The 22,871-nt window shown below is 48.8% G+C and overlaps 3 protein-coding genes across 11 annotated transcripts; 1 reads left to right on the forward strand and 2 right to left on the reverse strand.

Annotated features, from left to right (window-relative positions):
- Nucleotides 1–4,386: 4,386 nt before the first annotated feature.
- On the reverse strand, nucleotides 4,387–5,583 carry LOC100713599 (interferon-induced transmembrane protein 3-like). The gene is made up of 2 exons (XM_003461296.5): nucleotides 5,210–5,583; nucleotides 4,387–4,670 (listed from the first exon to the last, which is right to left on the reverse strand). The coding sequence occupies exons 1-2, from the start codon at nucleotides 5,456–5,458 to the stop codon at nucleotides 4,515–4,517; spliced, it is 405 nt and encodes a 134-aa protein (XP_003461344.2). The 5' UTR covers nucleotides 5,459–5,583; the 3' UTR covers nucleotides 4,387–4,514.
- Nucleotides 5,584–5,685: 102 nt separating this feature from the next.
- Ifitm5 (interferon induced transmembrane protein 5) lies at nucleotides 5,686–15,421 on the forward strand. Of its 2 annotated transcripts, none has more exons than XM_004999537.3 (2): nucleotides 5,686–5,947; nucleotides 14,976–15,421. In XM_004999537.3, the coding sequence occupies exons 1-2, from the start codon at nucleotides 5,819–5,821 to the stop codon at nucleotides 15,186–15,188; spliced, it is 342 nt and encodes a 113-aa protein (XP_004999594.1). In that variant the 5' UTR covers nucleotides 5,686–5,818; the 3' UTR covers nucleotides 15,189–15,421. The 2 variants fall into 2 exon arrangements, with proteins under 2 accessions (XP_004999594.1, XP_003461363.1); XM_003461315.4 differs by lacking the exon at nucleotides 5,686–5,947 and adding an exon at nucleotides 5,955–14,394.
- Nucleotides 15,422–17,264: 1,843 nt separating this feature from the next.
- On the reverse strand, nucleotides 17,265–22,623 carry Pgghg (protein-glucosylgalactosylhydroxylysine glucosidase). 8 transcript variants are annotated; one of them, XM_063252014.1, is made up of 14 exons: nucleotides 21,926–22,620; nucleotides 21,487–21,697; nucleotides 21,274–21,412; nucleotides 20,977–21,183; nucleotides 20,401–20,520; nucleotides 20,095–20,226; nucleotides 19,828–19,939; nucleotides 19,670–19,742; nucleotides 19,440–19,576; nucleotides 19,227–19,360; nucleotides 19,044–19,139; nucleotides 18,811–18,908; nucleotides 18,533–18,756; nucleotides 17,940–18,455 (listed from the first exon to the last, which is right to left on the reverse strand). In XM_063252014.1, the coding sequence occupies exons 1-14, from the start codon at nucleotides 22,245–22,247 to the stop codon at nucleotides 18,400–18,402; spliced, it is 2,061 nt and encodes a 686-aa protein (XP_063108084.1). In that variant the 5' UTR covers nucleotides 22,248–22,620; the 3' UTR covers nucleotides 17,940–18,399. The 8 variants fall into 8 exon arrangements, with proteins under 8 accessions (XP_063108087.1, XP_063108084.1, XP_013006152.1 ...); XM_013150698.3 differs by having other exon boundaries at nucleotides 20,977–21,412; nucleotides 21,926–22,619; XM_063252015.1 differs by having other exon boundaries at nucleotides 20,977–21,412; nucleotides 21,487–21,580; nucleotides 21,992–22,618.
- Between the last annotated feature and the right edge of the window lie 248 nt (nucleotides 22,624–22,871).

Consider the following 22,871-nt stretch of genomic DNA (forward strand, 5'->3'; position numbering starts at 1 on the left):
CACCCAGCAGAAAAATACAATCAAAGAATTAGATAAACTTTTATTATGCATGTGCTCTCCAAAATAGCAGTTATTTACTGTAAGATGCCTTGACTGGTCTCTCCCTCTCCTAAGTTAAAAAGAATATTAATAAGTTAAACTGCTTTCAAAAATCCAGATGACATTTAAACATTCAAACAATTTCAGGGTACTTGTGCCATTATAAAAGCTAAGTGCTGTGTAGACATTCCTATCTTTCTAATATCTCTATGGCTATTCAAGATGTTAGATGACAGGTTAAGGCCATATCAGATTCTAAAATTCCCTAGGCCTTTTCCTTGTCCTATTTATAGAAGGCTAATTCTGGCTCATCCTAGTAAAATGTTTGTGATTTATAATTATAATAGTCTTAGCTATTCCAAAAATAGCAGGATATACTACCGTAACCATCCTTAATTTCCTATTAACTTAATCTGAAGTCCTGTATTGCTTACACTGTCTTGTTATGTCTGATCTTATTTGAATGTGGTTTGTGAGATAACTGTCTTGTCTTGACTGATTTTACTTGAATCTGTTATGTTTGATAACATCAAGTCCGAGAGTATAGGCAACTACTCTGAAGACAACAAAATTCACTAGGATACCCATTCTGTTTGACTATTACCTGTTTTTGAAGTCCTATAATGTCTCCAATGTTTTGTTTTTATTAATAGTGTTACGTACTGCTATGTTCAATTATACTATGCCTAATGATATAGATAATTCTATTGAAGATAACAAGAGATAATAACAAGATAATAACCACTATAGATCACCTCGTATTGTAGTTTTAATCTTGTATTATGTCCATTCTTTGTTTTGAATGACTCAGTTTTGTTTTCTTCCTCATTTGGTTTTATTCTTTTCAAAATAAAAAAATTATAATAGTCTTGTTGATTTTATTGTTTGGTCCTTTTATTGTTATTGTCACTTAACTGTTTCTTTGGCCTTGTCTAATTGTGGCCAGAGACAAATCAGTTAAAAGCCAGGCCTTAAGACAAGTAACACAAGGGCTGGGGATTTAGCTCAGCGGCATAAGCGCCTGCCTTGCAAGCAGGCTGTCGTGAGTTCGATCCCCGGTACCGATAAAAAGGGAAAAAAGACCAAAATAAATAAATAAATAAATAAATAAATAAATAAAAAGATAAGTAACACAAAATCAGGCCTACATACTCCCCAAGAGATGAAATAAATGGTAACATCTGATCTAATAAAATCTAGATCGATATTAATCACCGTAGTAGACAATCAAGATCATCACTTACTTGAAAAGTTCTTTAATCTTCCCATGCCAACTTACTACAAAACTTACTTCCCACTGAATCAGTATACCTAAACAACTCACAGGACCCCTTCTGTCAGTTCAGTCCTTTCTCATCTTACCTTCTCTGGCCTCATCCAAAGCACCTATTGCCTCCCCAGATCTGGACCCTAGAATCTGGGATACTTCCTTGGCTCCTAATCAAATATCTCTCATCTACTAAAGCCAGATCATTCCATCCCTCCCAGCCACAATACCTTATCCCAGATCAGACTCTGAGGAGTTAAACCAGTTTACCTCTTGACTGTTCCAGTGCAATCTTTTGGTCCTATCAACTCTCTAATTGTCCAGTTCTCTTTGTCTAAAAAGTGGACAGCATGTACAAATTAGTACAGAATCTCTGCAGTATCAACCTGATAGTCTTTGTTTTGCACCCTGTGGTGCCCACCCAATGTATATATTCTTTTATCTTCTAGCCCGCTATCCACTACCCATTACTCAGTCCAATATTTGAGAGGTACTTTTGAAAGGTACCAGTATCTCTTCACCTTTACTTCAGTCAGGCCCTTGCCCTTGATTTACTCTCTTTCCACCCATCTGGCTCCCACCTCATATAACATACAGATGAGTTTCTTCTCTACAGGCCCCTTACAAATCCTCCAGATGGGTCTTATAGCTCCTTTCCTTAAAAGGAGTGCTTGTCTGTATAATCTTCCTTCCCTTGTTCAAGCTGTCTTTTCAGACTGTTCTAGTTCTTACAAGACTGTATCTAACAATCACTAATTGAAAATTAGTGATTAGAAACCTCTTCTCCTCCCCTCAATTTGAAACAGTTCCCCAAATGTTTCCTTTTCTCTAGGTTGTCAACTGAGTCCAAGTGCTATACAGGAAGCAATCGTAAGAAAGACTATCTCTTTTCTTCCTCTTCCTCCTCCTCCTCCTCCTCTCCTTCTTTTCCCTTTTTGTTTATAATAATAAAAAAATAAGAATGTAAGGCTCAATTTGGGCACAAGTCTCCCAATACCCAACCTCTCTGCCAGTAGAAGCATTGTTTTCAGCTCAACACTGGTACCTCAATGTTGTAAAGGAGACTGCATAGAGCATGGAATTTTCCAAGCACTGGAACACCTGAAAACACTTAAACACTTACACCAGATGCCTCAGAGATTTTCCTACTGAGGCACAAGACATCCACAGAACTTTGGCCACTGATGTTTACTAAGATCTGCTCATCAAATGCTCCTTGCCTTCTTTCGAGCCCTTTAAAACAAAACAACCCTGCATCTCTTTGTTCCCTACAGATAGCCTTTTTGCCATTGGTCTGCCTGCACTGAGGCACAATAAATTCCACACCGTGTTGCTTTTAGCCAAGCCTTGTGGTCTTGGCTGGTATCTATCTCATCATGTATTTTACAGGTACACAGCAGGGACATGACTGGGAAATGGTCATGGGAAACCCTGGGAGTGGAGACTGCAGGTAACTTGGTGTGGAATGCCCAGGACTGCATTCTTCTAACTGAGCAGCTAGAATTCTCATCCTCTATCTGAGGACAGCATGGAGAGTCCCCTAACTAAGGAGGCACAAATGACCAGGAAGGGGTGCTCCTGCTGCCAGGTAAGGGAGGACAGGGCCATGGAATCACTCCAGGGCTTCAGCGCTTAGGCTGTGTCTGCTGTGACAGCTCATGGTGACTGGCAGCTTGGTGGGCTTGAGCCCCCTTGGAATTAGTACAGCACATTTCTGAGTGTTCCAGGTGACCATGGAAGTGGCCTGGGAGACCCTGTGTGCCTCTGACCCTGGTTCTCTGGAGCTTTCATCCTGCTCTCTGCTTCCCAGGTGCCGTAGCTGAGCATCTTTCCTCCACCCAGAGTCTGGTGGCCTGGGCTCAAACCTCCAAAACTGCCAGTAAAACAAACTCTTCTTCCTTTAAGTTGTACAAGTCAGGTATTTTGTGCCAGCAATACAAAGCTGGCCCAAACATCTGCTCTGCCAGTTAGAGATACAGCAAAGCCTGGGGTCCTGATATGAAGAGGTGAACATGCTTCTTGAACCAGAGCCCCAACTCTGTGCCTTCAGCCTTTCTGGAAACTGACTCTTAGGTAACTCAAAGGTTCTAGGGTCCACCTGAGCACCCATGGCATCAATGACCTCCCCTGCCTTGGGAACCTTGCATACATTTAACTTTGCAACTGGCTTAGGAGGCAGAGAGCTGCAGACATGGCCAGGAGACCCAGAGATGCAAGAAGGAGGCTGAAGTCAACTCCAAGGGATGATGCCTAGGGTAGGTCCAGAACCCAAGATGTAGGAGGGACGTGCTGTGGGACAAGGGGACAGGTGCCACTTGTTCCAGGTGCCACACATTGCAGGGCACCCAGAGGAGAGGAAGACACATGGGAGCTGTGACCACCAACAGAGAACAGGGATGTCCCAGGGATGCAGATGGGAGTGTGAGTGGGTTTCTAGCCATCACCAAGGTCACATTTCCACATCCAGCTGCTGTGTCAGCCCTGCCTAGAGAGAGGTCAGGAGTGCATCCTTTCATCAGGACACTTCCTGGGAGGCCAGGAGGTTGGAGTCTGAGACATGCCCATGGGTGACCCAGGCAGCATCCACAGGGCTCCCAGAATCAGGGCTCTGCTGTGGGAAAGGAGTAGGGAGCAACTACTGAGGTCCTAGATGGTCGCAGAAGTAGAAGTACAGACAGCCCAGTCCCACCCATGTCCTGGTAGTCAGGAGCGCCTTAGCACAGGGCTCCCAGAGGACCACATGGAGCCAGGATAGAGGCTGGGATCATAGCACTGCTAGGTTGGTGGTGTCTGCTTCCCTGAGGGACAGGACCTTGGCTGGTGCCCCTGGCCTGTGGACACCCTGATTCGGGGGTCCAGGCCTTGGTTGGATGATGAAGACCTTGGACTTGGAGTGGATTGGCCTCAGTATCTCTCTGCTGAATGGCCAAGGATCTGAGGAGGACCAGTAGGTCTCAGGTATGCAGTCATTCATGGCACCCAGAGACCAGAAACTGAGAACATGCTCCCCTCAGAGGCACGAGGGTAAACTTATCTCAGTACCAAACCATGTCCCTTCCCCCAGGAGATGTCACAGCACAGTAGGAATATGCATTTTATTGATCCCAATGGTGGACAGCTGGTCAGATTGTGGAGTTCAGGAAAGGCCCAGCCCAAGGCCATGACTGGTGTACAGGGAAGGAAACTGCAGGTCTAGTGGCTCTGAGAATCATGTGAACAACTGCACAGAGGTGAAGACAAACACAAAGATGAGGCTGATGACCAGAATGATGCTCAAGACCAGGGCGCTGATGTTCAGGCACTTGGCAGTGGAGGCGTAGCTCTGGGCCCCGATCACATCGCCCACCATCTTCCTGTCCCTAGACTGGGGGAAACCAGAGAGTGAGGGCCTGACAGTCAAGGCAGAGCCAAGGTGCTCACATGGGGGCCCCAATCTCGCCCTGCTCACACAGGGTCCTCCTGCCCTCACTCAGGTGAGAAATGATCCCTCTCACACTCTGACTCTAGGTGGCTCCAGTGCTGGTGGCTCAACCCAGGGACAAAGTCCCCAGTGAGTCCCTTTGCAGCTCCCAGAGAGCCTGGGGGCCACTGTCTGCAGTGTGGATGGGAAGTTTATGGAATGGGCAGTGGGGAGAATTCCTCTGGGTAGGAGGGGAGCAAATTGACCCCAGGATGCCCTGGGAGATTCTTCAACACACACTCATGCTCCTGCACACCACACACAGCCCATTGCCCACACTGATCTTGCAAACACACACACACACACACACACACACACACACACAGAGCGAGCAAGCGAGAGAGAGAGAGAGAGAGAGAGAGAGAGAGAGAGAGAGAGAGAGAGAGAGATTCTGTTCAGATGGGTGAATCTGAGGCTCACAGCTCCACACCCAGGACACTCACCTTTATGGAGTAGGCAAAGGCTATGAAGCCCAGGCAGCACATGTTCATGAAGATCGTGTTGAAGAGGGACCAGACCACATGGTCAGGCACAGCAGTGTCGCTGCGGATGTTGATCACAGTGGATGTTGGGGGAACCGGACCATGGGTGACCCCAAGCACAGAAACCTCGTGTTCTTCCTGGAGTCTCTCGTAGTTTGGGGAGAGGCTGACATTGGCCTGGGAGAAGAAGGTCTGGGTCGTGTTGTTCATGGTGCTGAAGCAGGACACGTTGTGAGTCTGGACAGTGGGCTCTTCTCTGTGACCAACTCTGCAGTGCAGTTTCGATTTCTCACAAGTTTCTTTTTCCTGCCCAAAGGCAAGTTAGGGACTAGCAGGGTACTGAGTGGGTGGGACTCCTGAAGATCAAATTTCTCCGGGAAATGGGGAGGTAGAGAGGGTGGAGATTTGGGAGCTTCCTGTCCAGGATCCAAGCCAGTATTTGGGTTAGCTGACCCCTCCTTGTTGGGGGCGGGACATAGAGAGACTTTCCAAGGCTTGGCTGTCTCCCCAGCCCAGGCTAACAGTGGGCCGGACCTTCCTATCTCTGTCCAGGACCAAAGTAAGGCCTTTATGGGTGACCCAGCTCCCAAAGCTAAGTCGTTTGGTCCTCAGATATTCCTTGGATGGGCTCTGAATCCATGTCCAGCAGCTCCACCTCCATGGCCTTTCACCCAGGAAGCTGTGGAGGACAGTGACCCAGTAAGTACAAAGGACAGAAGAGTAGGTGGGATTTAAGGTGTTTTCAATGATGTGGACTTGTCTGATTATGCTTACAAGACCTGAAGGTAACAGTGGCTATGTTGAGTGTGGGCTTACAATGCTACTGATGTCGGGCATTTGCTCCATGATGTTTTCTGGCTGCTGGCATGGGGACCTTACTCTGAAGGTGAAATGACTACATCGATGGCACACTTCATAGTCCCTTCCAAGGCATCTACACCCCAGGACCCTATTCCCTCTGTCTGTTGTGGCTTTGGTGAGCCCCAGGGACTTTGCTGTGAGCGCGCCTCTATGTTTGTTCTGTCCCTGGCCTGTCCTCAGCACCCAGAGGCAGCTCCTGTATGCAGCTCTGCCTGGAGGTGCTGCCTATTCCCTAGCTGTTCCAGAGTGGTTGAAGAGAGATACCATCACTCTGCTCTGTTCCCTCTCAGGTTATCCATGGTGAGCACCAAAGCCCTGAATTCTCCTTTCTCCCACTCTGTCCCTGAGCTCATCCTCTGTCCTCCAGGGAACAGCAGAGGGATAGGTACTGGGAAACAGGCTCAGATGCTGGGGTCATGGCTGCCTTGTGCTCCATCCTTTTGGTCCTCTTCTGTCCCTGTGCTTCAGAACCAGGTCCAGGACTGGAGCGTGTTAAGTCCCAAGGACAATAGAAACTTACCCCTCATAAAGGTGGACATGCTCTCTTCCAGTCTTCCTTGTGGCACTGGTGGCCACTACTGTGTAGCAGCCCTGAGTACTGGGCATTCTCCACAGAGCATCACTTTGACCCTTTGCTCTAGGGCCCTCAGGGGGACAGTCAATAGTGTCCAGGACAAATATCTGGTCCTGGAATGCTCTGGTCTCCCGCAGGGACTTCCCACACCATACATCAGGGAAATTAGAGGTAGAGATGTTGGCATGGCCAGAGTAAGCTGGGAAGGACACCTGTGGGGTGCCAGCCTAATGGGAAAGCTCTGAATGTTTCCTGGTCACCTGCCACAGAGAGCAGACAGGCATTGAGTCACCTCCCAGAACCCACAGTGTGTGGACACTGGCCACAACCATTCTCTACATCCTTCACAATTGGACCACAGGCCACATCCATAGTCCTTGTGCAGGGGACTTGGACAATGGCCAATCCTCACTGTTCCCAACTGTGACTGACTGACAGTCACAGGACAGCTCTGCCGTGTGGGCATCCAGTTGAAGAGGGCAGATTTTTCATGAGTCTGGTGGGAGCTTGTGCATTTCACCCATCAGTGAGGAAAGCCCCCACCCACAGATGCTTGGCATCACTTAGAAACCCCTGGTCACACCTTGCTTCCCACATGTGATCTGCATGTTACTGCCTGTCCCTGAAACCTGCTCTAGGTGTCTCTGGGCTGTATGGGTCTAGAGGTCCTCAGGGGTCAGCTCTGCCTTTGCTGGGGCTGCCTCAAAGGGTTCCTTTTCTTTCTACCCCCTTCCCCTTTCATTCTCAGGGGTTTGTTCAAAAGTTTTCCCTGATAAATGCTTAAATAGAAGCCCTGGGATGCATATTTTGTGGAAGACTGATGGAGCAAACTCACAGTACACTGCTATGTAGGGAGCTGTTTAAACTGGAGAATGATAACATGTGCAGGGCTAAAGCAAGGCCAGCCCTGAAAACACAGAAAACCTAAAACAAGCCATCTAAACAAGCTGTTCCAGCTCCAGGAAGGCAAGGGGCTGAAATTGACATTCTTCTTGGGAGTGTATAAACAAAGGTGCTACAGTGTTTGAGCAGTTCCTTTCCTCTCATCAGGAGAGTAAGGGCTCCACCTGACCCCAGCTTTGTCACTTTATTTTCTCATCCTCTCAAGGTCCTTCACCCTAGGAACCTCAAGGGCTGCAAGAGTTGCAGCATATAGTGCCTGAACATGGGTGGGGTAAGAGATAGAGAGTGAGGGGACACTTCTCATTTGTTTGCAACTAGGGGGAGAAGTACATTGATATAGGTCATTAGTCATCATTGGAGTATGCTGATACTGGCTTCATCAGATGTAAAGACTGGGGTAGTGAAATAAAACATTCTCTAAAGCCACAATTATAAATGGGCTTGTGAGAAATCCCTTGATGGCGGGGGGGGGAGGAGGTATATTTATTCATTAGTGGTATAATTATAGGACAAACAAAGTCTAAAGAATCACAAATGTACATGGAAGTGTTGGTTGTATGCTTGATTCCAGTATTTACATTTCTTTTGTGGCTTTTGATTGAGAAGTATCTTAATAATTATAAGCTTGTTGAGACAGCCACAAGGAAATTGGCTCAGAGCAATACTTTAAAATCAAGTCCTGAATAGGAATGAGATGGCAGAGTAACAGAAACTCAATAAAGTTTAAGCTATATAACCTTGCTCAATTAGATAAAGGAGAGATGGATAACTCTTCCCCATAGGAGGGGAGCTTTGCTGTGAATTTACCACACCCAATATTTTTAATTGAGCCACAAGCAGCTATCCCCACCTTTTCAGCTCAGACAGATGGAAACCTGCATCACAGGTTGGAACATCTACATCCAAGGGAGTAGAGCTCTTTTTGCATCTCTCTTGCAATTGTCACTAAAAGAAGTCAGACTGGCAGGGGAATACATGGATGGTTTTCAACATATCTACTTGTTTACTAAACTTTGAATCTCCAATAATCAAGGACAAATTATAATCACTCAGGTCATCAATCCATAGCCTAAACGAAAGGAAAAGAACAAAGCTACTTGCTTTCATTGTGGGGTTAGGAACATTCTGCCACAAGTTGCTCTGTTGCACCTGTAGGGTGCCACCACCCTACAGCCACCACCTGTCTTGTCAACAAAACCTTCAAGTATCTGTCTAAAGTGTAGATGATGATATCATTGGGCCACTTGACGTATATTTAAAATTGATGTGGAAGGACTATCTATTCCAGAAAAACTTCCAGCGGGGCCTATCACAGTGCTACCACAGAGTAGAAGTGCCACAGCTCAGACAGCTTCCCTGAGATGGCATGGCCCTACTCAGCACGACAAACTTCTTGTGGTTGGGGGATAATGTGGTCCTGGTTTGTGGCTTGCTGATTTTTATTTACAAAATACTCTCATAAAAGATAATTTGATATAACCAATACAATAACACCAATATGTAAAACTTGTAAAAGTTGAATATTCAGCTTTCATGAGCTGGTAATAGGTTGGCTCAAGCATTTTACTTTCACTATGGCTTCCTACAAGGAAGTCTTAATATTTGTTAGTGTAAATTCTCCAACTCCATTGTTTTTCAAAAGTGTTTATTTCTGGGGTACTTGCTTCAAATTTGTGATCAGTTTAACTCTACATTTATTTAGGTCTTCTTTGCTTTCTTATATCAAATCTTAGTTTTCAATACACTGACACTACACAGCTTGTTAAATTTCTTGAGTTTGTTTCTGAAGAAGGAATTATAAATTTACATACTTGGGAGCAAATGGGAAAATAGCTTAGAGCAAGGCTAAAGAGAAAACAATAGAAATCTATCAGGACCTTTGCAGACTTTTGAAGGATTACTTAACAGGGAGAAACTGTGGCTTCCTGCTCCTCACACTATTTCTCACCAGATCTCAAGCAGGGGAGGGAAACAAAGAGCACCCCTGAGCCTGGAGCTTGGCCCAGACAAAAGAGGTGAAGAAACAATGTTGCTTGTTTCAGCTGCAGTGGTGAAATGTTATGATTCTAATGTAACATAATGTTGATAGATTTAATACTGTTTCTTAAGGGTTGATAATCTGTTAAAATGTTCAAGTGGTATTTCTTACTGTATATTTTTTTTCCTGAAATTCTGTATTACTTGTACCCTTTTACTGCTTTGTTTTTTTTTTCCTCTCTTTTTTCTCTTTAAATTAAAAAAATGTTCAAGTGGTAAAATGATAAAAAATAAGCATGTCTTTTAAGCTGGAAATTGGTTTAAAGCAATGTGACAGTCATGGATGGGAATGGTTGATACACTGTGTCAGCCTTCAGGAATCTTGACTGAGTGACTTGGTGAGGAGGCTGGGATTCTCACTTTGCAAACATCCTTATACTGTGTAAGAACAGGGTACAGAGTTAGCCTGAATGCTGCACCCATCTGGGGATGGCCTGTAGGGGGAGAAAGTTTCGCTATGTTAGCTGTCTGCCACTGCCATGAATTGTTACTCCCTTAGACACTGTTCAATAGGCTTCTGTTTCTCATGCTACCTTCCATCAAAATGCTTTTGTCTTATGAAAACAGTTCCATTTAACCCCAAAACAGACCCAACAATTGTTAAACAATGTTCCTCATACATAATACAAGCTAAAAATTGTTAAACTTGCTCAAAATTTAATTACAAAAACGAAAAGGGAAATTTTACCTACTATTTTTATACCTGATAATAGGCTTCACTTGGAAGTATGTACTGTTAAAAGTTTTAAATCCTACTAAAGATGGAACTACAGCAGTAGCAAGGCAACTTGATCAGGTAAAAGCAAGAAGTGAGAGTCCTTCAGAAAGGTCTTCATACTAAACAATGAAAGCACTCAGTCCAGCACTGATTTTGTGTCAAGGATAGGCATATGTCTTTCCAGAGAATGTTGAACAGCCTATCTGGGTGCCAGAGCATACTGTTCAGATATATCATGGAGTCAGACACAGAAAGGGGCTGATTCCATCTCTCAAGAAGCAGATGCTTAGTTCTATGACTGTGATGCCTCAGAGACCACTCTACAGCTCACAGACAAGGATGGGATTAGACCAGACCTAGAGCCAGTTGAAGCAATTGACCCAGAATGCCCAAGGGATGGAAACCAAAAATAAAACCAAAGACATAAACAGATAATAGGAGTATGCTTAGTCCTATGACAAAAATATGTTATAGACAAGATTTTGTCCTTTCCAAATTCTTTTACAAGATATCTCTGATACTGCCTACAATAAATTTTTACTAGTATATTTATAATTGCACATTTTATAACTTTAAAAAGATTATATATATAATGCAATTTGGATAAAATATATTTGTATGTACTCTGATTTTGTGAGATGTTTATCAGTCTGCCTGTTATCTGTTTGACTGTTTGTCCAGTCTGTTGAGCTGTTGTTGAGAGTTGCTGAGCTAGTGATCCTTCACGCATGAAAAGCCAAAAGCACAAGTGTCCATACAAGAGTTCCCAGGGGCACAGAGTGCCTCAAAAACACCCTGAGGGTGTAAGGTGCTGTAGGTGAACAGGTGTTCCAGCCTGAGAACACAGGGTATAAAAAGTGAGCTAGTTCAGCAAATGGGCATGGTACAAGTATATAAATAGCCCCCCCCAAACTTAGAGAGCTCTAGTGGGCACCAACAAGTATTGTGCTTGTTTCTATGTCTGTTTCAATCTGTAGAGATCGTTCGTGTTTGTCATTTGTCCATTCTGTGAACAGCTGCTCCTTTTTGTTTTAGTTCAATGATTTTTCTCTTTTCTTTGTTTTGCATTTTTTAGTAATTTAATCAAAGTTTCATCTGGGTCGTACATTAAAAAAAATGTTTTCACCTGGGTTGCCAGCTTGCCAAAAATGGTTGTGTAAATGTAATGTATATTATTATTATTGACTTGAGAATCTCTCATAGGTTAAAAATTAATGGGCTAAATGTTATGACTGAATTTTTCATAAGTCATCAGAGTTATTATTAAGATAATTAAAAAAGAAATCCTTTGTAGTAGGAGGAAATTATTGAACAGGACTCCAGTTGATGTATAAGAAAACAGCTGCCTGGTAACATTAACCAGTTCTTGTTCATTAATGGGAGACCCCACTGATCTGTATGGTCTTATGGAAGACACCCCAATTAAAGTTTTAGAAATATATTATTGTGATATGCTTACATTGGTGATTGTCACAAGATGATATTTTCTAGACTATAAGGTTGTTGATTTAAAGATGCCAATACCAAGGTTTTCACATGGCTATGACAAATGATTGTTATTAGCCTCAGGTTTATTAATATATTCATGCTTCCAGATATACAAGGCTTCCAAGATATAAAACAAGGATTGTTTATGGTGACAGAATTTTGTTTCAGATTCAGACCTTTGCCTTTAATAAAAACTTATGAGATGTACATCCCACTGAAGGTCAATAAGTTAGGTAAAATCTTCTTAAGTTTTAGATAGGGACGACTGGTTAAAAGGGGAAATTTTATGTCAAAATGGAAATTCAAGTGTGTTACAAAATGTCATCATTATTGTCATGCTATAATGTATATTGTTTGATTTCTAATTTTCTGTGTAAAATGTATAACTATTAACATTCTACAGGTATTGAAATATTAAAACATCCATGGTTCCTAAAAAATAATGGTTCTATGTTCTAAGGTGTTTGATGTTTGGATAAGATAATAATGTCAAACTTACTGCCTGTACTACACTGTACTGTTATCAGTCTTTTCTTCTGGATGTTCAACAACTGAGGTTTAGAGGTCAAAAATTAGAGAGCTACTTGGGCTAAGAGGACAATCAATATTTGGGCCCTAGCCTTCTGAGGTCAATGAGAACCCAGAACATTAGAGAACCACATACTCAGCGAGTCCCTGATTTTCTGATCAAGAAGATTGTGACATCACAGAGGAAAATGATCACTGGTGTATAGTGTGCCTCAGGAGAGTCATCAGGAGAGAAGGTCTCCCAAGCTTTCACAGAAGGCAATCTGTTCATGCAATGGCCGTGACTCATCCGTAAAGTTGGCACTGACAGAAGTACTGAGAGGTGCTGTGTGTGGTTCCAAGGCATTTCTCTAGGAGACTTAACTGACCTTGACAGATAAAAAAAAAGTTTGTAATTAATACAGGTCTCACCTTGGTCTTGAACATGCTGAAGAAAGTGCAATTACTAGAGTTATATGAAACAGTGTCATAATAATGTGTTAATCATAAAAGAAACTTAACTCAGTAACACCGTTTGATAGTTTCCAGCCACACTGATACCTGTCTATTGTTATGGATTGATGGACTGTACAGAATTAAATTATGGAATGCAAGAGCTTTAACTCCTTGGACTGCACTTAAAATGAAAAGGATTCAAGAATGAAAGGGTCTTCCACCGAGTTCTTCAAACAACTCCTCCAGTTTCTTTCTTTCTTTCTTTCTTTTTTTTTTTTTTATCGGTACCAGGGATTGAACTCACAATCGCACGCTTGCAAGGCAGGCACTTATGCCGCTGAGCTAAAACCCCAGCCCCAACTACTCCAGTTTCAACAGAACACTCATTCTCTTGTGGGCCTTCACCCCAAGAACCTCAAGAGCTGCATGGGTATTAGCACTGCTTTCCCTGGGAAAAGGCAGGTTTGGGGTCACTGTAAGGCACAGTAATCACTTGAACAGGAGCACACTGGCTGTAGTGCAGAGCATAGACTGTGTTGCAGTGAAAGATAGAGCCCCAGGAGGAGGGAGGTTGTTTGGTCCCAGAAGTTCCAAATGAGAATGGAAAAACTTCCCATGTCCTGGACTGCTGGAGGGTGGAACACCACGATTTGGCTGGGCATCCAAGGAGCTGGCAAAGCCAAAGTGTGGGCTTTGCCAAAGGTTGGGCAGGGTGGGATAGCAGTGGAGGTCTGAAGGTTCTCAGAAGGGTTGGGCTGGGAAGCCTGGTTCAGATGTCCACACTGGGATATATTTATGTCATTGGCACACAGAGGCATCTTGTGAGCACAGTACGATGAACTCTATTCCTAAGCAGGACCATAACCCACAAACAGTCCAGGGTGAAGGAGGGCAGAGCAGATCCCAAGGAGGACCTGCTCACCCAGGAGGTGGAGGTTGGGCAGAGGACCCTATGGATGGGGAGCTCACTGTGGCCCTGCCAGTCCTGCTGGGTGTGGCAGTCCCTGGGGTGCTTGGCTTCCGTTTAGCTGCTCTGACAAGGTCTCCACTTTTCCACCTTGATGTGCCACTGGCTGCAGATGGCACTGCCAGAATCTGAGTTCTGACTTCTGGGCACACAAAGCCTTGGAGGCTCTGGCTGTGCCTAGGGTGAAAGAGGTATTTTGCAGCTCCAGCCCTACACAGCTTCTGTGGGTCTTCCTGAAGCCAATTCTGTGTCCCAGGGGCTTTGGGTGGGGTCTTCCTGGTGAGTAAGGGATACAGGCACCAGGCTGGCTGCCTTGCTCTGCAGACCCAGGCTGTAATTTGGGATCCATTTAGTGGGTGGAGCTGGCCAGCAGGGCAAGTCTATAAGCAAGCCAGGCACCCATCCTGGAAACAGTCTGAGTGACCGAGACGGCGCTGGAACCCATGGACACGTCGTTCCCCCGTGAGGATCCCCGGACCCTGACACCAGGCAAAGCTGATGGTGCTGCCCCTATAGCCCTTGGGCTGGGAGCACCAAGCCCTCCACCCCATGACCACCTGATCTGGTCCATCTTCAGCACAATCTACCTGAACCTGTGCTGCCTTGGCTTCCTGGCACTGGTGCATTCTGTTAAGGTGGGCTGTGGGCATAAGTGGGCCTCCGTGGAAGATGGGAAAGGAGACTCCATCTGGGGTGAGGGAAGGAACTCCAGGAGTAGGGAGAGGGCTTCGGGAAGGGTAGTGGAGGGGCTCCATGGGCAGAATCTTGTGAGTGGTGTTCCTGGAAGGCGATTATTAGCATGGGGGCCAATGTGGGAAGCCTCTCCATTATATCGGATTGCCATCACAAAAGGAGTGTTTGCTCTTGTGGGGATTTCTTTCTCCCAGGAGGGTGGAGTCCACTTTGGGGTTCCACATGCTTTGGCCACTGTGAACCAAGGCCTCTTGGCTCCAGTGTGAATCCTCTTTGCACACAGGTAGGTGTGGGGGAAGAGCTGATCTGATGGCCATGGGCCTGCAGCTGAGGTTCCCAAGCCACATACTTTTGACCTCACTGAGGCCCAGCCCTGTGTCAGTTTATGGGGAAGGAGAGAAGGGGCCCTGATCAGGTAGTGTTCCCTGGGCCATACTTCTTCACCCAGGTTCTCATCTTGGTAGACAGGCCCTGTGCCAGGTCCCCTGGACTTATAGTGACTAGTCCTGTGGCTGTCTCACAGGCCCGAGACCAGAAGGTGGCTGGGGACCTGGAGGCAGCCCGACGCTATGGCTCCAGAGCCAAGTGCTACAATATCCTGGCTGCCATGTGGACACTCGTTCCCCCACTACTGCTCCTGGGACTGGTGGTGACTGGAGCCCTGCACCTATCTCGGCTGGCTAAGGACTCTGCGGCATTCTTCAGCACCAAGTTTGATGATGCAGACTATGACTGAGTCCCTTTCCGGACCAGAGCACCCTGCCTCCAAACCCTGGCCCCAGGGAGCTTTACCCTATGACAGGGTCCCAAACCCTGGCTGACTGTGACCCTGGAGGCACCCCTGTCTCAACCTGGTCATCTGAAGCTGGCCATTCAGACCCCAGGGACCTCAGCTCATCTGTAAGGATTCCCAGTCCCTCACTCTCTGGGCTCATTTTCTGTTTGCAATTAAAAGTACCAGATACCAGACAGCTGAGATTTCCTTGCTGACTGTGTGTATGGGAGCTGCTACAGGGACCACACAGCTCAACCTCTTGGACCAACTTCTACTTGCTGGGTTTTGTCCACCCAATTATTCGCTAACTGTCCCCTACACTTAGGGCAGCCTGTGGCTTCTGGGGTGGAGGTGCCAGAGTATTTTAGGGTGAAGTTTGGGAATTCAGGCCTTTGATCCCTGCTGCCCTGTGGTTTGGTGCCATGTATTCCAGAATGTCTGGGTGTGTCCTGCATTCATGAGGCCCACTCCCTCTTGTGTACGCTGCTGCCTCACTGACCCTCTTTTCCCACATACTGGTTGCCCTTTAATGATATCTCTACGTTTCAAGGCTCTTCTTCTTCCAGGGTCAGCAAGGGAAGTGGGAGAGGTAGATGGCCTGTTTCCCAGGTGGGGTGGGTACTGGGTTCCCCAACATGTGGTCACATAGACTTCATGCCCACATGCAAGTTCCCTCCCCAACACTCTAGAAGCAAAATGGAGGACAGAGTGCAAGATATCTGCTAAGCCCTAGTGCTGGGGATGCCCTGCTTGATTTACCACATAACTCCCCACCCCCCAACTGCAGGATCCATCATGTAAAGGTTGTCAAACACAGCCCTTTGTGGTTGAGATGAGGCCCCAATCCTGCTGTGGCTCAGTGGCAGGGTGAGCTCATCCCAAGGGTCTTACTGAAAGGTGCTTTGGGACTCTGAGTCCCACTCAAGTCCCTTTTCTCTTGGGGGGTGGTCCTTTGGCTTATAGATCTTCCAGGGCTGGAGAAAGAGTTAACTCCACACAGCTTCCACTTGATGACAAACCTGGAGCTGGAGCCTCGACGAACCCCTCAAGGGCAGGGTACTCTGGGGGCTGGGCTGGAGATAGAGAGATGCCACTGCCAAACAAGGATACAGGCAACGTATGACCTGTGCTTGGGCCTCAGTGAGGATAGCGTACTGCCTGGGTTTGTTTTAAGAAGGGGCCAGCCTGTGCTGGACAAAGAGGATGGATGCAGGGGTCAGTCTCCAGGGAAGAGGTCTTCTGCTGGCCCCCATGTATGGTGGTGCAGGGATAGGTGCTGAGGACAAAGCCAATAGTCTAGTTGGTGCAGCCCTCCCCGCCCAGGCTTATTCTCCTGGGCAGGCTGATGGACCTTTGTTAGCCATGCTAGCACACATGCCCTGGGATGGTATGCAGAGGTGACCCATACATGTAGCAAGCACCAGGTTACACTGTCCCATGGATACAGGGCCACCTGCCACCCCATTCTGACACCTTTGTATAAGCCTACTGTTGGACCTTCAAGATGAATGCCCACTCCTGCCAGGACAGCCCTGCCCAGGCCTGCAGCAGATGGCACCATCTCCCCCACAGTGACAGTGATCATCAGGGCATTGCAGATGAGGGACAGCACATGACAGTCCCCTGGGGTTCAAGCCACAGTTTTGTCCCTGTGGCTGGGGGCCCCAGCAAGCATACCTCCCAAGCTCCCTGTAGCCAGGAGATGAACAGTATCCATGAGTCTCTGGCCTCTATATCCCACACACTGCCACTGCAGTGGTATTAAGAACTCAAGAGTGCAAGGGTAGCTGCTGGAGGCCAGTATAGCCTGAGTAGTGGATCGGTCGCTGGGCTCCCAGCTCCAGAGCTCCCTCTAGCCCAGAGTGCCCTCCTCTATGTGTATGGAGGTCTCTGCCTAGTGTCTATTGAGTGAAAAGAACTGGGATGTGACAATGCAGAACAAAGAAGTGGGACACCAGGGACTCACTTTGGTCCCTGACCCCAGGTGAAGAGAAAATCCATCCTTCATATGATGCTACTTTTGGAGGAAGACAGCAATTTGTCCCTTGTGGAGGACGCTATGTCAACACTAACCTTTAATTTCTCAAACTGGCTTAGTGCAGAGCAGCAGGCCTCTCCAGGTATCAATCCTAAATGCCACATCACCTTGTTGCTCTTGGAAGACATCTAGGATGAGACATCTAGAGCCTAATGGCTTAGGAGCAGAGGACAGGCAGAGCCCTGGCTGTATCCTTGAACCCACGTGCATTTGGCTCTTGTCCTTCTGGTGGCCAGTAGGGAGCTTGTGGCTCTTGTTCTGCTGTCTACCTGCCCTACCCTCTGGTGCCAGTGCCCCTTTCCTTCTGATCAGCAAGTGAGAGAGGATGGGCTGCACAGCCAACTCCAATGTGCCAGGGACTGGTGAGCTCTAGAATCAAGAAGAGACAAACAGTAGGGACACCAGGGTGTTGCAGTGTGCAATCATGGTGGGATGAATGGTTACTCATGAATGATGAGAGGGATGAATGATTACTCAACTTAGTTCAAACACTAAAAGCCCCCAGTATTATGAAGACTCCCAGGAAAAGCTCCAAAACCAAGAACCCTCTGACCCATATAAGTGGTGGGGTGGGGGTGGGGGGGAGCAGAAGAAAAACAGTTTGGGCAAGGAGCTGTCTCAAGACTAAGTAGTTTCTCTCGGGGAAAAGGGAAGGACAACAGCCAGACACCACATGCTTCACTAATCTGTTTAACCATTCACTTTCCACAGATCCCATGTGGCTTTGCCCCACAGTTTAACCATTCATTTTTTATTCAAGTTCCCCCACACCAAGGCCTGACACCCAGTCTTTGGTGGTTCTGCAGGTGGCTATGACCCTTTCCCCAGACTCACACCCTGCCACTCATGTGACCAGAAAAGTCTAGAGATCAGGGACCACAGAGGGCATGGGGGTGTCACAATCAGTCCAAGGGCAAACAGACTGTGTGGCTCCATGTCCGGACGAGCTCAGGCTGGGGGAAGGTTGGCAAGGGGGCATGCAGTAGTGGTTTCAGGAGAGGCCTAGGATGTCTCTGAGGCTGGCACTCTGGTTTTTTGGGTGCTAAGCTCCAGGGAGAGACTGTGAGGCTGGGGTAGGATCCAAGGTCTTCAAAACACTCTTCTAGAAGACTTAGGGCTAGAGCTTCAGGGCAGCTATGGGGATGACCTTTGTATCCGGCCAGCTGAGCAAGGAAATGAGACTTGGTTCCCTGCAGAGAGAGGGGTTCCATGGGATGAGGGCATATGTAAGGCACCTTGGGGCTGTATCACCCCAGACTCTACCTACCCAGCAAGAGGGGGATCTGAACTCCCGAAGGCCATAGCTCAGCCTCCAACTGAGGAGCCCTGGGCCATGCCTGGGCCGTAACCTCAACTGTCACTGATTCCTTGGAGAAAGTAAAGTTGAGCCTGTTCCCCTGGTAAAAGATGCCAGACACACACACTCTGGAGATGTCCGTCAGGCAAAGAGGGTCAAAGGTCACACCTTCACAGGTGATCCTGTGGAGAGAGCTGTGTGAGAAGGTGAGAGCCCTCTTTGCCACCCACATGCATTCCTGTGCTCACCTGAAGCCTGTACATCCAAACAGCACTGCCTGCAGGAAGCCTCCCATGCCTGTCAGGAAGTTTACAGCCCCAGACCCATCTGCATTCTCCGTCCACACCTGCAGGAGGGTATAACAGGCCTGGTACTTTGGCTGCCTTCCCAAGGTCAAGAGGAACTCCAGGCTGAGACCACATGGGCCTGAGTGGGGGCAGGTGAAGTCAGCCTGTGGGTCAAGGGTTCAAACCAGGCTGACCTTGAAGGGCTCAGTGGCATTGATGATGTTCCTGTCTAGAAGGCCCTGTGCCCGCGATGAGTCCTTCAGCTCCATCCAGCCCACAGCAAACATGCTCTGGGGTCAGAATTAAGAAGGCATGAGGCTAAGACCCATGGCTTGGGGAAGAAGGGCATGGGGCAGCCCCACCCCTCAGGTTCTCACCCATGTCATGGCAGGGCCCTGAGGGGATGTCACAGCTTCGTAAATCTCCAGGTTTCTTCTTCGGACATCAGGACTCAAGGGGAAGGGGACAGGGTATCCCAGAAGCACAACATCAGCCTGCTTTACCTCGTCACCTAGAGGGTGGGCTGCTGATGGGGCATGCTTGGTTGGACACAGGGTCAAGGGTAGGGAGAGGATGTAGGCACTACTCACCAAGCTCATATCCATCAAACTCAGGGTGGAAGTTCCACTCAGGGTCAAAGGGCACCTTGATCTTATCAGCCACCACCAGCCACTGATCAGGGATAGGCTCACCCAGGTCACGTGCCAGGGCAGCAGCAAAGTGCAGGCTGGAGGAAGACACAGGCTATTGACCCAGCACTGCTGGTTGAGCCAGGGCTGCTCAGGGTGGGCAGAGGCAGACCCAGGGGTTGGAGTCTGACCTGTTCTGGACCAGGACATTGGTGTACACAGAGTTACTGACTCCTGCATGGTACTCGTCAGGGGGCATAACTCCTGGGCACATGAATCCACCATGGCACATCATGCAGCAGACCCCATCTACCATACTGTTTCCCCACCTGTCTTCCCAGACTCATACCTCTCAGGTCGAACTTATTCTCACTGGCATTCCACTCTACACGGCTACACCAAAACTCAGCCACGGCACTGACCACATCCCAGCCACCAGCTTCTCGGAAGAGTTGCAGGTCCTAGAAAGCAGGAGGTGATACTGAGGCCAAGGCAGGGAGTGTCACTGTGCAGGCCAAGTGCCCACCCTGGTTCTTGAATGCCCCTTAAAATAGCATCCCAGGACTGACCCCAAACAGGGAATTGTGGGTAGGGGGCACACCTGGCAAGCCCTCACCTTGGTGGCATGGTAGTACAACTGGAAAGCCAGTACCACTGCCCCATTGATGTGGACTTCCTGGGTCCCATAGATGTCTTCAGGGCAGACCTCCAGGCCAGAGTCTGCACTCTCCCAGGCAAATTTAGCTCCCTGCAGGATAAATGTGAGGGACTGGAGGAGGATGGGCCAATGTCCTTAACTCTAACCCAGGGGGCCTGATCTCTTATGCACAGTGGAGTGAGGAGAAGTGGGTGCTCTGGTGTCTGCTGCATGATGACCTCTGCTTTGTTCTCAGGGTGTGCTGACCCTAGGTGGGCCCCTTACCTTGTAGTTCAGGGCCCGGGCATTCTCCAGGGCGCCACCCAATGTTCGGACACGGTATTCCAGGAGGGCCCTGGCAGCCTCTGGGTGAAACATCAGGATATTTGGGAACATCCAGAGATCCTGTGAGAATGTCCCCATTCTGAAGCTGGAGGGGCTCCCCATCCAGTTTTCCCCTATAGCAATTACCCTTAATATCTAGTGGCTCCCAAGTCCCCTCCCTTTTGCCCTTAGCTTTTCTGGCTCCCACACCTCACCCACCACCTAGCTCCATTTAGCAGGTCTTTGTTGCTCTTGTATTAAAGTCCCCTTGGCTTCTTTAGTCCAAAGAAAGCTCCAGGCCCATACTGCTGCCCAACTTGCAAGGGGTGGGTTCCCCTTCACCCACCAGGTGACCCCTGGGAACCTCTTGGTCACTCTTGTCCACCAGACTCCTGCACCTGCACGTCCTTCTGACAGACACTACCTCCTCCAGGCAGCCTCTCCATCTGCCCAGCACCTATGTTGCCCCAACCACTGCCTGGGTCCTAGGGAGGCACAGGCTAATCCCTCACAGCTCGTGGTGCAGGCCATGCATACCTGATCCCAGAAGACATGGCCCCAGTAGCACTCTCCTTGACTTCCATTGGAGAGGCCTCCAGGGCTGAGGCCATGGCAGATGGGTCCTGAGGTCCCAGGATGGGGCAGGGCACTGAACAGGTAGTAAAGGGAGCTACGGAGAGCCTGGCGCAGAGCGAGGGGCCCTGTCACATCCAGACTGCAGCCTTCCCAGAACTGGGCCCAAGCCTGCGCATGGGTGGCATACAGAGAATCCCTGGCCTGCAGCTCTAGGGCCTCAGTGAGGCAGGCCTGGGCTTCCATCTGGCTGCCACCCACCACGGTCAGGAAGTCCCAAATCCTGGTCTCTTCGCCTTCATCAAGGGTCAGGGCTGAGGGCACTGGTGTCCATAGCATGTGTACCTCCTTCTGGGGACCCCCTGGCTGCTCTGGAGTGAGCGTTCGGCCATACAGGTACCTGCGAAGGTACAATTGTGCCTCAGTGATGGCTTCCTCCTGGGCTACCCCACAGGGATCTGGGTCGCTGCTCACCTGAAGCCCTGGAAGTCAGGGCCCAGGTGCAAGTCCAGGTCTGGGCTTTCTGGGGAGAAGACTGACCACAGCAGCACCCTGATCGGCCCATTCCCTGCGGTCACACGTGCAATGCACACCCTGAAGGCCAGGACGTGGGAAAGCGTGCGGTGCGCATAGATGCGTTGGTAGGCCTGGAAGCTGGGGCCCTCTAGGGTGTGTAGGAAAGAGCCTGGAGGGGTGGGAGTGGGAGCCATGTCAACCTGGGCAGGGACAGGAGGGAGGGGCCGAGGGGACCAGAAGAAGTGTGCAAGGCTGTTGCACGTCCCTGGATTAGGGACTAGGCCCCCTGGACCTCTGGGCATCTCTTCCCACAGTGAAGTGGGAAGAGCCTCCCAGAATTTTTGTAATATCTATACGGGACCTGGGAGGCCCAGCAGAGAGAGGGAAGGGCACTCACAGAAGCCACATCCCGGGAGGCTGTGTGGTCCCCTGCTTGGAGAGAGGCCAGACCACGCCTTGCTACCTGTGTTGGTGTCCAGCGCAAAGGTCTCAATGAGCTGGTCTGTCGCTGCGGGGGCTTCCAGACGCACGTTGAGGGGGCTGGGTAGGACCGCCCGATGTGTACTGCCCCCGGACCCGTTGTACACGCCGCTCACATGCAGCGTGTCATGGTACACACGTGTTCCCAGGTACGCGTTGGTTACCGTGGCCAAGAGCCGAGGGTCCCTGGGTAGAGAGTGAGCGACGAACAGGGTGGGGTCCGGCTGGGTGTCCTCCATAGACGTCTCTGGCAGGCAGGCTGGTCCGTGACTGCAGGCCTCCTTTCGTCAGATTGCAGCCTCCCAGTCTCCCTAAAGCCTAGCTGACCTCTCAGACAGGGGCGAGGGTCCCTAGTTTTCTAGCGCGCCATCCCCATAGGCCTCCGGAAAACGCCAGAAGCACGGTCTCCAGCCAGACGCGGTTTCGGGATCTCAAACGAGTCTCCACGCTTAAGACCTGCGACCCTAAGAAAGAAACCACCCAAGTGGGCCATCCCCTCGGCCCGCGCGCTGAAGCCGCGAGCGCATGCGGACTCGCATCCAGCGGTCGGGAGCGCAGAGGTCAAAACAGGAAGCATGGGAGCAATCGCGCTGGTCGGCGGGGCCTCCGGGATTCATCGCAGCTTTGCTCGGTCGCCTGACGCCCTCTGGTGTCTGTCTATACGAACAAGCGGGCTCCAATTTGAGCGCCTGGCAACTTTGACCTTGGCGTGACGCGGGGCGTGGCTCAGAGGCGGGTGCGCTGAGCTAGGCGCCCCACAGCCGCATCTTGAGGCTTTGTAGGTGTCACTGAGCCTGGTAGGATACACCAGGTCCTACCTGAAAAATGGCATTTATCAAGCATGTCTTCACAGTTGGATTTGG

This window comes from Cavia porcellus, unplaced genomic scaffold (genome assembly GCF_034190915.1).
Source record: "Cavia porcellus strain 051 isolate PalLab524CR breed Dunkin Hartley unplaced genomic scaffold, mCavPor4.1 scaffold_6, whole genome shotgun sequence".
Lineage (NCBI taxonomy): Eukaryota > Metazoa > Chordata > Mammalia > Rodentia > Caviidae > Cavia > Cavia porcellus.